Source organism: Mustela erminea, chromosome X, assembly GCF_009829155.1.
Source record: "Mustela erminea isolate mMusErm1 chromosome X, mMusErm1.Pri, whole genome shotgun sequence".
Taxonomy (NCBI): Eukaryota; Metazoa; Chordata; class Mammalia; order Carnivora; family Mustelidae; genus Mustela; species Mustela erminea.
Window position 1 is genome coordinate 31,660,753 of NC_045635.1, and position 13,684 is coordinate 31,674,436.

At 36.6% G+C, this 13,684-nt stretch overlaps 1 protein-coding gene across 4 annotated transcripts in view; it reads left to right on the forward strand.

Moving 5' to 3' along the window:
- Positions 1 to 13,684, forward strand: part of CFAP47 (cilia and flagella associated protein 47) — a 521,025-nt gene that overhangs the window by 115,302 nt on the left and 392,039 nt on the right. For all 4 annotated transcript variants that reach the window (XM_032330937.1, XM_032330938.1, XM_032330939.1 and 1 more), the window contains exons 23-24: positions 39 to 133; positions 5,580 to 5,739. In XM_032330937.1, the coding sequence (XP_032186828.1) occupies positions 39 to 133; positions 5,580 to 5,739 (255 nt within the window). The remainder of the gene's footprint in view (positions 1 to 38; positions 134 to 5,579; positions 5,740 to 13,684) is intronic.

Here is a 13,684-nt window from a genome sequence, read left to right on the forward strand (position 1 = left end):
CTTACTATTTTATCAGTATATTTACTTTCCTCTCGTAGTATTGCAAGCACCATTGAGATTATCCAACACTGATTTTGTATTTGAAATGCCATTGCATATTTTGGATTCTAATAACAAGGTCACAAAAACTCAGGTATGTATAAAGAATTGATGTAGTTTACAACCTTTTTTTTTACTATGGTTTTTAGTTTACTGAGTTGATTATTCTGAAGCACATATTGTAGGAATACTTTGTTTTAGAGAACTTACACATATAATATTTCTCAGAAGTAATTATCAAAGTATACAAATACTCATTTTTATATATACATTTTTAATGTATACATATATTTAATAAGATTATTCAAAATATTTTAAATAGAATTGAGTTACTAGTATCTTCTTATATAAATAGAAGCTATGATTAAATTAATGTGGCGTATGTTCCATTCAGGTAAGGAAATGTGGTGAAAGGTAATAATAAAAATTGGAAAGATCCAGGTATATAATAAGGTGACTTCTATAAAAATCTAGTCTTTTTTCTTACTAGATATCTCTGTCTCTCCTAATTATGAATCTACCTAGAAGAAAAAAAAAGACATGCATAAAGGAAGCTCATGCATATATATTAGAAATTTGTATTTATAGTAACTCTTTATTATGTTATATATTGCCTTTCCTACAATTAATTCTGAACCTCTTTAGCTTTGAAGAAAAATTGCATGGCAAAAATATTTAACATTGCATGTGTCAAATAATAGCTGAGTCCTATATGAAATTATAGTTAGAGAAGAACATAGGATCTCTTCTGAAATTAACATGTGACTGTTTCAAGTATAAAATATCAGTAAAACTTCTGACTCTAACATAACTTCAAGGATGCAGAAGACTTTGTATGTGGGGCTAGAAGGGAAGCTTTAGTGAGCTGAACTGGATTGAATCCAAAGGAAAAGCAGTCCCTTTATAAATGTGAGATTATTTTATATCATTGAAATTTTATTCATTTGGCATAATAAAAGACAATCTAGACAAGAGCCTTCTCTCTTGAGTGGCAAAAGAGTCACATTGGCCCCACAGAGAAAGAAATGTATCTATGATGCACTACTTGAATTTGCCATGGATATTTATATAGTCATAATAAAATATATAATACAGAGAAGTCTTAATATTTTATGGGGCAAAATTAAAATTTGATCATATATATTACGTGTGAAATGACAGATGTGTGATAGGTACAATGTGTATGTGAAGATTAAGTTGACAGAACGGTTGGGAATGGTAGAAGAAAGTGGAGTAAAATTCATTTTACCTAGTGGGTAATTAAAGGAGATTATCTAAAGTTATCAGAAGAACTAGCGTGAATAGTGAATAGCATGAATTCTTGTATTATAGAATATACTTTTCTGATGTGTCATGTGATGGAGATGATGGACCCTGATTAAGAGAAATGATGCTAGATTATCTAGGTGGTCCCAGTTGAATTACACGAGTGGTTAAAGCCAGAGAAACTTTTCTGTGCTCAGAAGGAAATGTGATGACAGAAGGGTAGAGAGATAAGATGTTGTTGTATTTGAAGATAGTGGAAGGAATCCATCAGCCAATGAATGTGTAGGCCTTCTAGAAACTGGGAATAGCAAAGAAATAGTCTTTTCTAGAGCCCTCCAGAAACTATCATAGTTCCTTCTAACACTTTGATCCTAGTCCAGTGATGTGCCTTTTGAACTTATAACCTACAAGACTGTAATTTTATAAATTTGTGTTCATTTAAACTATTAAGTTTGTGGTAATTTAAGGCAGCAATAAAAAAAAAAAAACTAAAGTAGACCATATCAACATTGTATTTAGAATCAGGGTATAAATAGAGAAAATCCAACATTTAGCTAAAATTAGTTGCTTCAGGGAAGCAGATTTCTTGATGAGGAGTTGAGTGGGTCATCTGTTTTTTGTTTGCTTGTCTTTTGGGGACAACTGTTCTCTTTTTTTAAAAAAGCACTTTTGAATTATTTGTGTAAGGTGTGTACATGTATCATTTTGATGAAGGTATTTAAAAACTAACAATACTATACGTACTAAACAATGTTTCCTTATAGATGACTGTATCAGTTTTGTTCTTGGGATAGGATTGAAAAGTGGGAGTATTTTTAGAGATCTAACATTTCCTCATTTCAGAATGAGTAAAATGAGGCATTCAGATGACTAGTACATCTCCATCTTCTGTTTTAAAAGTGTTTTTTTTTTCTTTATAAGATGCAAATATTAGACTTAAATAGATGTTTATGTACTGAGAGACTTTGGGAATAAAATTGACTCATTTTAAAATCCTGAATATTTTAAATCAATCATACTCTAGAAAGAGATGAAGTATACTATTTTGTTGTGTTGCCAGTTGTATGGATAATTCTATACTTTTCAAATTTTGAAGGGTAAAATTAAAACAATACCTAGTTGAGGGTTTTATTTTAATAGTATGTTGTACTGGATAGACAAGTCTGCACACAAGTCCTGCATATAGCTCCCAGATTTACCAGAACATTACAAACATAGTGCAAAGAGTTTATGTATTCTTTACACGACTTTCCCTATTATTAACACCTATACAGCATAAAATATTTTTCAGACTTAAGAAATTAACATTAGAGGGACGCCTGGGTGGCTCAGTTGGTTAAGCAGCTGCCTTCGGCTCAGGTCATGATCCCAGCGTCCTGGGATCGAGTCCCACATCGGGCTCCTTGCTCAGCAGGGAGCCTGCTTCTCCCTCTGCCTCTGCCTGCCATTCTGTCTGCCTGTGCTCGCTCTCTCCCCCTCTCTCTCTCTGATAAATAAATAAAAAATCTTTAAAAAAAAAAAAAGAAATTAACATTAGAACAAAATTATTAGTTAGACCATAGATTGTATTTGTTTTTCACCAGTTTTTCAGTAATGTCCTTTTACTGTTTCAAGGTTCAATTAAGGGTATCATGTTTCATTTAGTTTCCTCTAAATGATATATGACTGGCTCTCAGTCTTGCTCATTTTTTAATGACTTTGTTATATTTTAAGAGTACTGTTTTGGTACTGTTGCAGAATGTTCTTTAATTTTCACTGGTCTGATTTTTCCCACCTGATTCAGCTTCATTCTTATTTTTCATGGGTTTTGGGGCAGAATGTAACAGACGTGAATTGTCTTTTTTGTCACATCATGTGAAGGGAGTACATGATATCAGCATAACTTATTACTGGTGATATATGTCAGGAGAACTGAAAAAAAGTTGGATAAACTGCTTCTGTTTTTTCACACTCTGCATTTTATTTAATTTATTTATTTATAAAAGATTTCATTTATTTATTTAACACAGAGAGAGATCACAGGTAGGCAGAGAGGCAGGGAGGGGGGCGGGGGAAGCAGGCTTCTCTCTGAGCAGAAAGCCCGATGCAGGGCTCAATCCCAGGACCCTGAGATCATGACCTGAGCCAAAGGCAGAGGCTTAACCCACTGAGTCACTCAGGTGCCCCACACACTGCATTTTAGAAGTGAGTTGTCAGTTTCAACCCACACTCAAGGTGTTGGGGGTCAAGCTGTACCTTCTGGAGGGGGGATTTATATATATTATTTGGAATTTGTCTGCAAGGAAAATTTATTTATTTTATTAGTTATTTTATTACTCAATATGCCGTGTCACCTCACAAATATTTATACATTCAGTTACAATCAATATTACATTATTTATTTTGTTATTAAATTTGTTCCAGCTCTGGCCATTTGGAATTCTTTTAGATTGGTCTTTTGACATGCTTCCATCATTATGATTTTTTTAAAAAATATTTTCTTTATTTGTCGAGAGAGAGAGCATGCACACAAGCAGGCGGAGCAGCAGGCAGAGGGAGAAACAGGCTCCCTGCTCAGCAAGGAGCTGGATATGGGACTAGATCCCAGGCCCCTGGAATCATGCCCTGAGCTGAAGGCAGACGTTTAACTGACTGAGCCACCCAGGCATCCCCCATCATTATGATTTTTAGGCATTCTCATACTTTCTGGTGCTAAAAAATGGTCCATGTTTATCTTTTATTTTATTTTTTTCTAGCTCTAGAATCAATATTTTCTCCAAGAAACCCCACTGCCATTTTTGGAAGAATGGCATTTAGTAACCAAGAACTGTACACTAGGTGTGCTAACTGCTACTGGGGTGTCACATGTTCTAAGTCCTTTTTGCATATAGAATCAGGAAATATTTGTATACTAACTTGTAAATATAAATATATCTATAATTTATCTATCATTCTATTGTTATCATCCATCTATTTAGCTAACTAGCTAAAGATGAATTCGAACTGGTATTTCTGAATCTAATCTAATCTAACACAAAGTTTATTCTAGTATTTCTTCCTTCCTCATTTTTAACTACTTTCTCTGACAATAAGAAATGTGGCTCTCTTATTCATAATGTATTTGCTTACTTTTTAACTGTAGTGTAAGTAAGGAAGTTTCAGAATTTTTAACCTGTAGCTAGAATTGCTAACATATTTACCAACAGTGTTTATAAAGACTATTTTTTGGTCTTTAACTTTATAGCTTCCATTCAAAACATAGTTTTTCTGTTACTTAAGCCATTCCTCCTCACCCCCACTAACTTTGGTGATACTGTTTCATACATCTGTAATATAGTGTGTTGAATTCTACAATCCATCCTGGCATTCTCAACATGTTGTTTGATTGTTTTTAACATACATTTAAATCCATTCTTAGTAGTATACAGTTCTGTGGGTTTTGAAAAATACATAGAATAATTTGGTCTACCACTTCAATACATTACAGAACAGTTTCATGACACTGCAAATTCTCAGTGTAACCCCTTTGTAGTAAGCTATTACTCCTTCCACCAATACTTGGCAACCACTGATTCGTTTTTTTCCATCCATGCAATTTTGCATTTCCAGATTGACAGGTAATTTAATTATACAAAATTTAGCCATTTGGGTCTGGCATCTTTCACTTAGCAAGATATATTTAATATTCACTTATGTTTTTGTTGAATTAGTACTTCACTTACTTCATCACTGAATTTTAGCCCATTGTATGGAATGTTTATCCATTCATTATTTAAAGGAAATCTTGGGGTTTCTTCCTCCATTGTTTTGCAATGAACAAAGCTATTATAAACACTAACATACAGATTTTTATGTGAACATCGGTTTTCACTTCACTTAAGTAAATACTTAGGAGTGGTAATACTGCGTCATATGGTAGTCATATGTTTAACATTATAAGAAACTACTGAACTGTCTTCCAAAGTGACTATACCATTTTACAGTCTCACAACCATGAATGAGGATTGCAGCTTCTCTCCATCCTTGCTAGCTAGCATAGCTATGTTGATGTTTTTATTTTACCCCACTGTCCTTTGTGTATTTTTCATAGTTGTTAATAGGCAATGAACGCACTTGCATACCACTTTTTTGCCCAACATCACTTTTAAAATGATCTCTTCATGAATTCCACTTTTAATCATTTGATTTTGTACGTAGGTTCTTCAAGTTGGCATGGTAAAAGAAGCTAAATTTTATATTGCATATTGTAATTTTTCTAAATGTCTTATTTATTTAGTTATTTTGTTTGTAAACAGGATCTTGTCTTACATAATACTTCAAAACAAGATGTGGAATGGACTTTGGATATTAGTGGCACTGGGAAACTTTTCAAAGATGGCATATTCAAGATTAGTGTGCTGAGTGGGATTCTGCACCCACATGAAGAATGTAATATTTCCATAAGTTTCTGTCCAAGTAAGTACTTTTTTCCTGCATTTGTTATAGATATTTCAATTTGTCCCTCACATATTATTTAATTTTACCATGTACACAAAAGTTTAGGTTTTTTTTTTTAATGTGTTCTTAAAACAGTTCTAAGAAGTTTCGTACTAGAATTTTGTCCTCACCATTCCCCAATATTACTCCCAGTGATCCTCACCTCTTGGTATTCATGCCCTTATAGAGTCCCCTCCCACATCACATAAGGCTGATATATTACCCTTGGGATATTCCAGATATGGTGGTTTGCGACTTGCAGTGTAGGTCAGAAAAGGCATTGCCACATCTAGCTTGTACTCTTGGATTACTTGCTGTGGGGGAATCTGGTCAGCATGTCTATTTATCTATATGTCCACTTCTTTACTGGTGTTTTTTAATTAAACAACTTTATTGTACCTTTTTGTAATTGGTGTGACAAATTTTCTGTCATTACAAATCTGTTACAAAAATTCTTGGCCGTTCTTGCACGTTTACTTTTCTAAATGAACTATAAATTATTTTTTTTCCTGTTTCTAGAAAAAAGGCATACAATTGAGTTTTTCCCTTCAATGAATACCATGTTTTTCTAGTGATGAAATTTTATTTTATATGCATCATTATTTGAATGAGATTTTTTAAGTTACTCTTTTTAATTAGCTATCTATCTATCTATATATATATATATACAAGAATGTATTTGTAGTTTATCTGGCTCTTGGCTCCTATACTGAACTTCTGTGGTTAAATCTGGAAGTTTTTCAAAGATTATTCTCTTTGTTTTCTAAGTCAGTCAATACTTAATTCCTTTCTATTACCAGTAATTGTAAGGATATATCACATGTTCTCTGTGCATAGACATTCACTGTCTATTCAGTTGATGGACATTTGGATCATTTTTACTTTTTGACTCTTATGAATATAACAGCTATGAATATTCATGTACAGTTCTGTGAGGCTACATGTTTTCCTTTAATTGGTTATATATCATAGAGTGGTATTGGTTCATAGGATAATTTGATGTGTATTATATCTTTTTAAATATTTTATTTATTTATTTTTGCAAGAGAGAGAGAGAGAGAGAGAGAGCATGAGTGGGATGGGGGCAAAGGAAGAGGCAAACTCCCCGCTGAGCAGGGTGTTTGATATAGGACTCTATCCCAGCACCCTAAGATCATGACCTGAGCCGAAGGCAGACACTTAACTGACTGAGCCATCGAGGCGCCACTTGATGTTTAATATTTTAAGAAAGTGCCAAACTATTTCACAAAGTAACTGTAACAATTTAAAATCTTATCAGCAGTGAATGAGGGTTTCAGTTTCTCTACATCTTGCTAACTCTTCTTGTAATTTTTTAAATTCTAGCTATCCTAGCGAGTATGAAGTAGTAGGTCATCATAGTTACTATTTGCATTTCCCTGATGACTAAAGATGTTAAGTACCTTTACATGTGCTTATTGTCAGTTTGTACGTCATCTTTGGAGAAAGGTCTGTTTGAGTCATTTGTTGATTTTAAAATTTGGCTGTCTTTTTATTTTTGAGTTTTCATTGTACTTCATGTAGTCTGAATAAAATTATTTTATTACATATGCAATTTGAAAAATAATTCACTCTGAGATTTCTCTTTTCAACTAATGGAAGATAGCTCAATTTTGATGAAGTCTAATTTATCCAGTTCTTCTTTGTTACTTTGGCTTTTCAGAGTTATATATATATATATATATTTTTAGATTTTATTTATTTATTAAAGAGAGAGCATGAGCAGGGGGAGGGGTAGAGGGTGAGGGAAAAGTACATTCCCCGCTGAGCAGGGAGCCTGAGGCGGGGTTTGATTCCAGGACTTTCAGATCATGACCTGTGCCAAAGTCAGATTTCTTAACAACTTAGCCACACATGGACCCCTTCAGCACTATATCTATGAAAACGTTACATAACTTGAGGTCATGGTGAATTATTCTGATGTTTCCTCCTAAAATCATGTAATTTTACCTCTTACATTTAAGTCTATAGCTTATTTTGAGTTATTTTTTTTTAATGCAGTGTAAGGTAGGACTCCATCCTCATTCTTTTGCACGGGTATATTTACTTGTCCCAGCGTCATTTATTGAAAAGAATATTGTTTCCTCATTGAATTGTCTTGGTACCCTTATTAAAAAATCAAATGGCCATAAACAGAAGTGTTCATTTCTTTTACCATTGTCTTAGAGAATGTCTTGAAATGAAAGTATTCATGTACATACATATTAATAGAAAGATATTTATATAACCATAGATATTAATTCTTCTCAAAATGTTAGGAGACTTCACCAATGAGTACATTTGGGTTTTGGCTGTTATATGTGAGAAGTTTTTGGATTGCTGCTTCAGTTCACTGAAATTTTTACATGTTTAGATTAATTTTTTAAATTAAATTTTTAATTAAAATTTTAAAACTGAATTTTGAATGTTTTGGCCCTTATTTCTTCAAACAGTGTTTCCCCCTATATCTCTTCTCCATCCTAAGGGTTCTTATTTTGCATATATTAGTGTTCTTCATGATGCCCTACAGATTTCTGAGGCTCTGTTTATTTTTCATTCTTTTTTCTTTCTTTCTTGGAAAACAAACAAGTTTATTAACGTGTGTATTTCATGTATACATGTAAAGTTCATGTATACATGGGAGATAACTCAGGCGAAAATGAAAGTCTCAGAGGTGGCTTAGAATTCAGGCTTAAATACCATCTTCAGTTAAAGATAAATCAAAGCCTTTTTTCTTTCTATTCCTTAGACTGAATAAATTCAACTGACATTTTTTCATGTTGGCTGAATCTTTGTTTGCTAGTTCAAATCTGTTGAATCCCTCTAGTGAATTTTTCATTTTTCATTTCAGTCGTTGTATTTTTCAATTCTATAACACACACACACACACACATTTTTTAGGTATATTCATATGTATATATGTCCAATGCTTGAACTTTCTCAGGGGGTTTCTGTTGACAGATTTTTGTGTGTGTGTGTATGTTAATCATTTATTAACTTAGGATTTTTTCAAATTATATTGGTGAGATCTTGGCATTGTTCTTTGGGCTATCCTGTAGCCTAAATGTAGCATCTGCCATTTTCTTCTAGCAGGCATTAGAAACAGATTAAACTTTGCTTCTGTCCTTTTCTTCCCTTGTAATCTGACTGTGATAAGCCTCTTATCCCAAGCCATGGTAGGGGGGTGGGGTAGGCTTTATGTCTCATTCTGTTTTTTTTTCCGGCCATGGTAGGGGGGTGGGGGAGGCTTTATGTCTCATTTTGTTTTTTTTTTTTTTTCCTTTGGCTTATAGATGATGAAGTTCTAGAACCTAGGTGAGGTTTGGTGGGCTGAGGTCCGGAGCCGATGACCAAGAAAGAATTCTTGAGACATCTTTGGTGCAAAATGGTGGTTTATTAAAGCACAGGGACAGGACCTGTGGGCAGGAATAGCTGCTGCCCTGGGTTGTGAGGGATGGCAGGTTATATACCTTGCGGTTGGGGGAAGGTGAGGGGAAGGGAGGTTTCAACTGAGTTTTCATATGTTAAAGAGGGCCTACAAGGTGCCAGGAGGAGGCCTTGCCCTTGTGGCTTGATCAATGTCATCTTTAGGCCAGCCATTAACATCAAGATAGTTGGGAGATTCTTGATGGGGTGTTATGATCCTGCTATCATTTACATTCCCTTCTACCTCAGCCTCCCCCAGTTTCATTTATGATGGGGAGGGAGACATTAGGGCTTGAGGAACTGAGAGTTATTTGCCTCTGGAAATTTGTGCTATTGATAAGGTAACCTCCTTGTTTGTAGATCTCTAGGACATTTGTAGAGCAAGGGAGATTCCTGTCTTGCAGGATTGTGATCTCTGCAAGTTAACTATTTGTTTATCGTTTATGGCAGTCAGGGGTGCCTGAGGAATGCTGCACATATTACGGAGGGGAGCGGGTGGAGAGGGGGTGCAAGGCGCCAGCTTTTGCTTTGTCTTCAGCCAGCCTCCTGCTCCCTCATCATAGATGCATCCTTTGCCCTAAATATCACCTAAAGTAGGGTAGATCTACCTTACTCCACATGGCTAGACCACTAAGTAAGGCTGCCTTACACTGTCAGAGTTTTAGTGAGGTGGTTTTTACTTTTCTGTAAGGTTTTATAGGCAAGATAAACACGACACCAGGCAAAGTGGGCACAAGGCAAGATTTATTAAAGGCACTCTCTGGTGAAGTTTCGAGGCTCAGGAGAAGGGGAGCCAGGAAAGTCATGCCAGGAAGAGGTAGGCACCCTCTGGGGAGGTTCCTCGGCTCTGGAAAGGGGAGTGGGGGAAGTCACACTGGGAGGGAGTTGGGGGGGGTGTCTTTTATCTGTTTCCTGCATAGGTATCGGGTTACCTATAGAGAGGTGACCTGGGCATACATCCTTTTGGCGGGAGAGTCAAGGGAGAGAAAGGGGCGGGGAAAGGAGGCTGGAAGACAGTGGGACCTGGCGGTCATTTCCATTGTTCCTCCTGCACTCCCGGAGCCCACCAACCCAACATTTTCACTTCCCCTTTCTTATCTCTTCCTTGGACTGCCACAAGGACAGTGGCTGGGGCTGTGATAGAATATGTGACCCATAGTGAGCTCAAAGCAAATCTCCAATCCCATCTGAATCCAAACCACTGTTCTTGAATCTAATTTGAGTGGTTAGACTCTCACTTTCCTTGAATAAGATTGTTCTCAGTTCTCATGTAAATAGCCTCAAGGTTTCACAACCCAGGGGGCACATTCCCAACTTGAGAATCCCTGCTGCATAAAAAAATAGAATTTTTCTGGTAATGAGCTTCAGGAAGTGAGGGTATTAACAACCAACTTCTTTAAGCAGACTGAAGCAGAGGAACAGCAGGAAGATGCTTGGAAACACATCTTTTTCTCCTTTTTGAGGACCTCTATACTGGTATTTGTCTTTAATTTAAAGCATCTGCTTCAATACCTTTATAGTTCATATGCCATAACTAAAGAATCACACCAAATGCCATTTCCAGACTATTTTTTCTATTTAAAAGGGTGTTACAGTAGCTTACCTGTCATTCTTCTTAATTATTCTTACTTAAAAAGCAACATCAGAATTTCAGTCTTTGGTATGCTGTTTGGGCCTATCCAGATTCCCATTACTGGCTTTTTCGATCCATCTCTCAGTTGTGGGTATTGGCTTCTGACAGGTTATATCTGTCCCTTTCTCTAAAAGGTTCCCCTTGACGGAAGGAAGATGCTCCATGCAGAGGTGTCCAGGAGGGTGAGCTTTACCAGCTCTACTACCTCAGCTGGCCCAACTACCTCTCCCTCAGCAGGGCCAACCTCTCTGGTGACTTCCCATCCCATAGCTGACTGTGGGATCAGTCTGAATCTGGATTTTTAAACCACAACTTTTCCTATCTTCTTGTCCTCCTCTGTTTTGCTTCTGCCTTTACCTACAGGTTCTTCCTGAGGGCGTGCCCTCTGTAAATCACTCTGAGAATCTTTGGGATGGTACTGTTTTACATATCTAGAACAAACGTGGCAATCGAAAGAAAATACCAAGAACTAGCTACGTTATCAACAGAAAAGGCATGATAAGAACCTATTATGGCTTTTATGCTTTTTAGAGTTCATTCAGCTGTATATTTTCTCAGTAATATGCTATTAGCACTGTGTTGCCTTAGCTCAGTGTCCTGGTACATCTATTAGCATGACATCTTATTATTTTTTTTCAGTGTGGCATTTTATAATCATTTTAGTTCTATGTACAAGAAATAGTACATAGAGTACTGTGATTGATAGATTTGAAAAATGTTTCATCTTTTATTATCTCTGTTTAGAACTCTGAAAATATAATAGAAAAATCACATATACTCCTCATTCTGAAGCTTATTTTGTAAAAGTAATTAGGTTTCATTATGTATTTCTGTGTATTTCTTCTCAGTTTCTATTATGTAGTCCTGAAAGAAATTATAGGAAAGCCAGTCTATCCAAAGCCACCATGTGCATTTCTGTATAGAGCTTCTCTTTTACGTCTATATCAACATTTTTTATCTAGATGAAATAAAATAGATAATCTAGGAGGAAATAAGTAGTATTTCCATTTGGCTTTTCCTTCAGTATGGAGCTAAGCCTAAGCAGTCAAGTCTATGAGTTGCCCTCTTAGGATTTCAACCTTACTCTTAAGAAAAACATGTCTGTAACACATTTGTATAACTTACATCTCAGATGAGAGAGAAGACCCACCTGAGCTTAGAAAAATATGTTACTGAATCTCTAGTAGTCTTAGGTTACACAGGGAATGCCCTTCTCCATGACCCCAGAAACATTTACCTGGTGTGAAATGCAGAAATAAGCTCAAAATTGCCCATTCAAAATTCAGAATTCAGTATGTCCTAATTAAAACCTTGCCTATCTTCAGAAGTAATGAACTTGACTTTCATTCCCCCCAAATAATTTTTACAATATCAGATTTATTAAATGAAACCATCATTTTGATTAAGTTTTAGAACATAGGTGAGGTTCGGTGGGGTGAGGTCCGGAGCCAATGACCAAGAAAGAATTCTTGAGACATCTTTGGTGCAAAATGGTGGTTCATTAAAGCACGGGGACAGGAACCCTGGGCAGGAAGAGCTGCTGCCCAGAGGTTGTGAGGGATGGCAGGTTATATACCATGGAGTTGGGGGAAGTAAGGAAAAGGAAGTTTTCAATAGAACTTTCATATGCTAAAGAGGACTACAAAGATACTGGATACCAGAGGCCTTGCCATTGCCAAGGTTATTTGCCCTCTAGCAAGGTATTAACATTAAGATGGGTGGGAGATTCCTAAAGAATGTCACATATGTCCCACCCAGGAGTGGGGGTAGGGGGGAGGTTGCAAGGTGTCAGCCTTTTGCTTTGTCCTCAGCCGGCCTTCTGCTCCCTCACCAATTTCTCTCTAGATTTACAGGTTTCGGTTTGTTTGTTTGTTTGTTTGTTTGATTTACAGTGTTTTTAAACTCAAAAAATCTACTATAATTCATTTTCTCAGCTCAGGATATGGATCTAGTCTCTGGTGTTTTCACATAGTTTTTCTAGTGCTCATCTGTCATTGTTAGTAGGAAGTCATTAATTCACTTCCTCTCCAGCCACCTCTCCTCACACTGTATGAACAAGTAAGACTGATTGGACCAAGTGAAGGCAGCCAGCACAGAGAAATCTAGTGGGTATGATTAGTTCGCTGATTCCACTGTTTTTGTGTATGGTTCACAATGTGTTACCATTGAACATGCATCATAGAGAACTCATCATATGCTCTCGTGATCCTGATCTGTGCCAGGTCATTCCAGTGGCCCTGATCTGTGCCAGGTCATTCCAGTGTCCTGTGTTTGAATTCTAAGATTACCTTGAGTTTATTATACTCACCAGATCACATTTTCCTCTCTAGGAGACATTGTTTGGCATTTGAGTCTAAGAGGGCATTGGTAGCTTGCTGGGATGGGACCTGCTGTCTGGGACTAGCCTGCACCCCCACATGCTGAGCCCTTTTCTCCAACACAGATTACATTTCCTCATAGTGAGTTGCCACATGGGAATTTCCTGTCTTTTTCTTTTTCTTTTTTTTTTTTTAAAGATTTTATTTATTTATTTGACAGACAGAGATCACAAGTAGGCAGAGAGACAGGCAGAGAGAGAGAGCAAGGGAAGCAGGCTCCCTGCTGAGCAGAGAGCCTCATGCGGAGCTCCATCCTAGAATCCTGGGATCATGACCTGAGCTGGAGGCAGAGGCTTTAACCCACTGAGCCATCCACGCACCCCTTCCAATCTTTATCAGGTGAAATTAGCCAGCTGGTCAACGCTGGTAGCTTTCCATAAACTTAAAAATCTGGGAGGAACAACATTCCTTTCTTCTGGGCACAGCCATTTCTCAGTACTAGTCCCCTGAGATCCTTCTGGCAACTATCTCACCTCATGTTCACACTGCA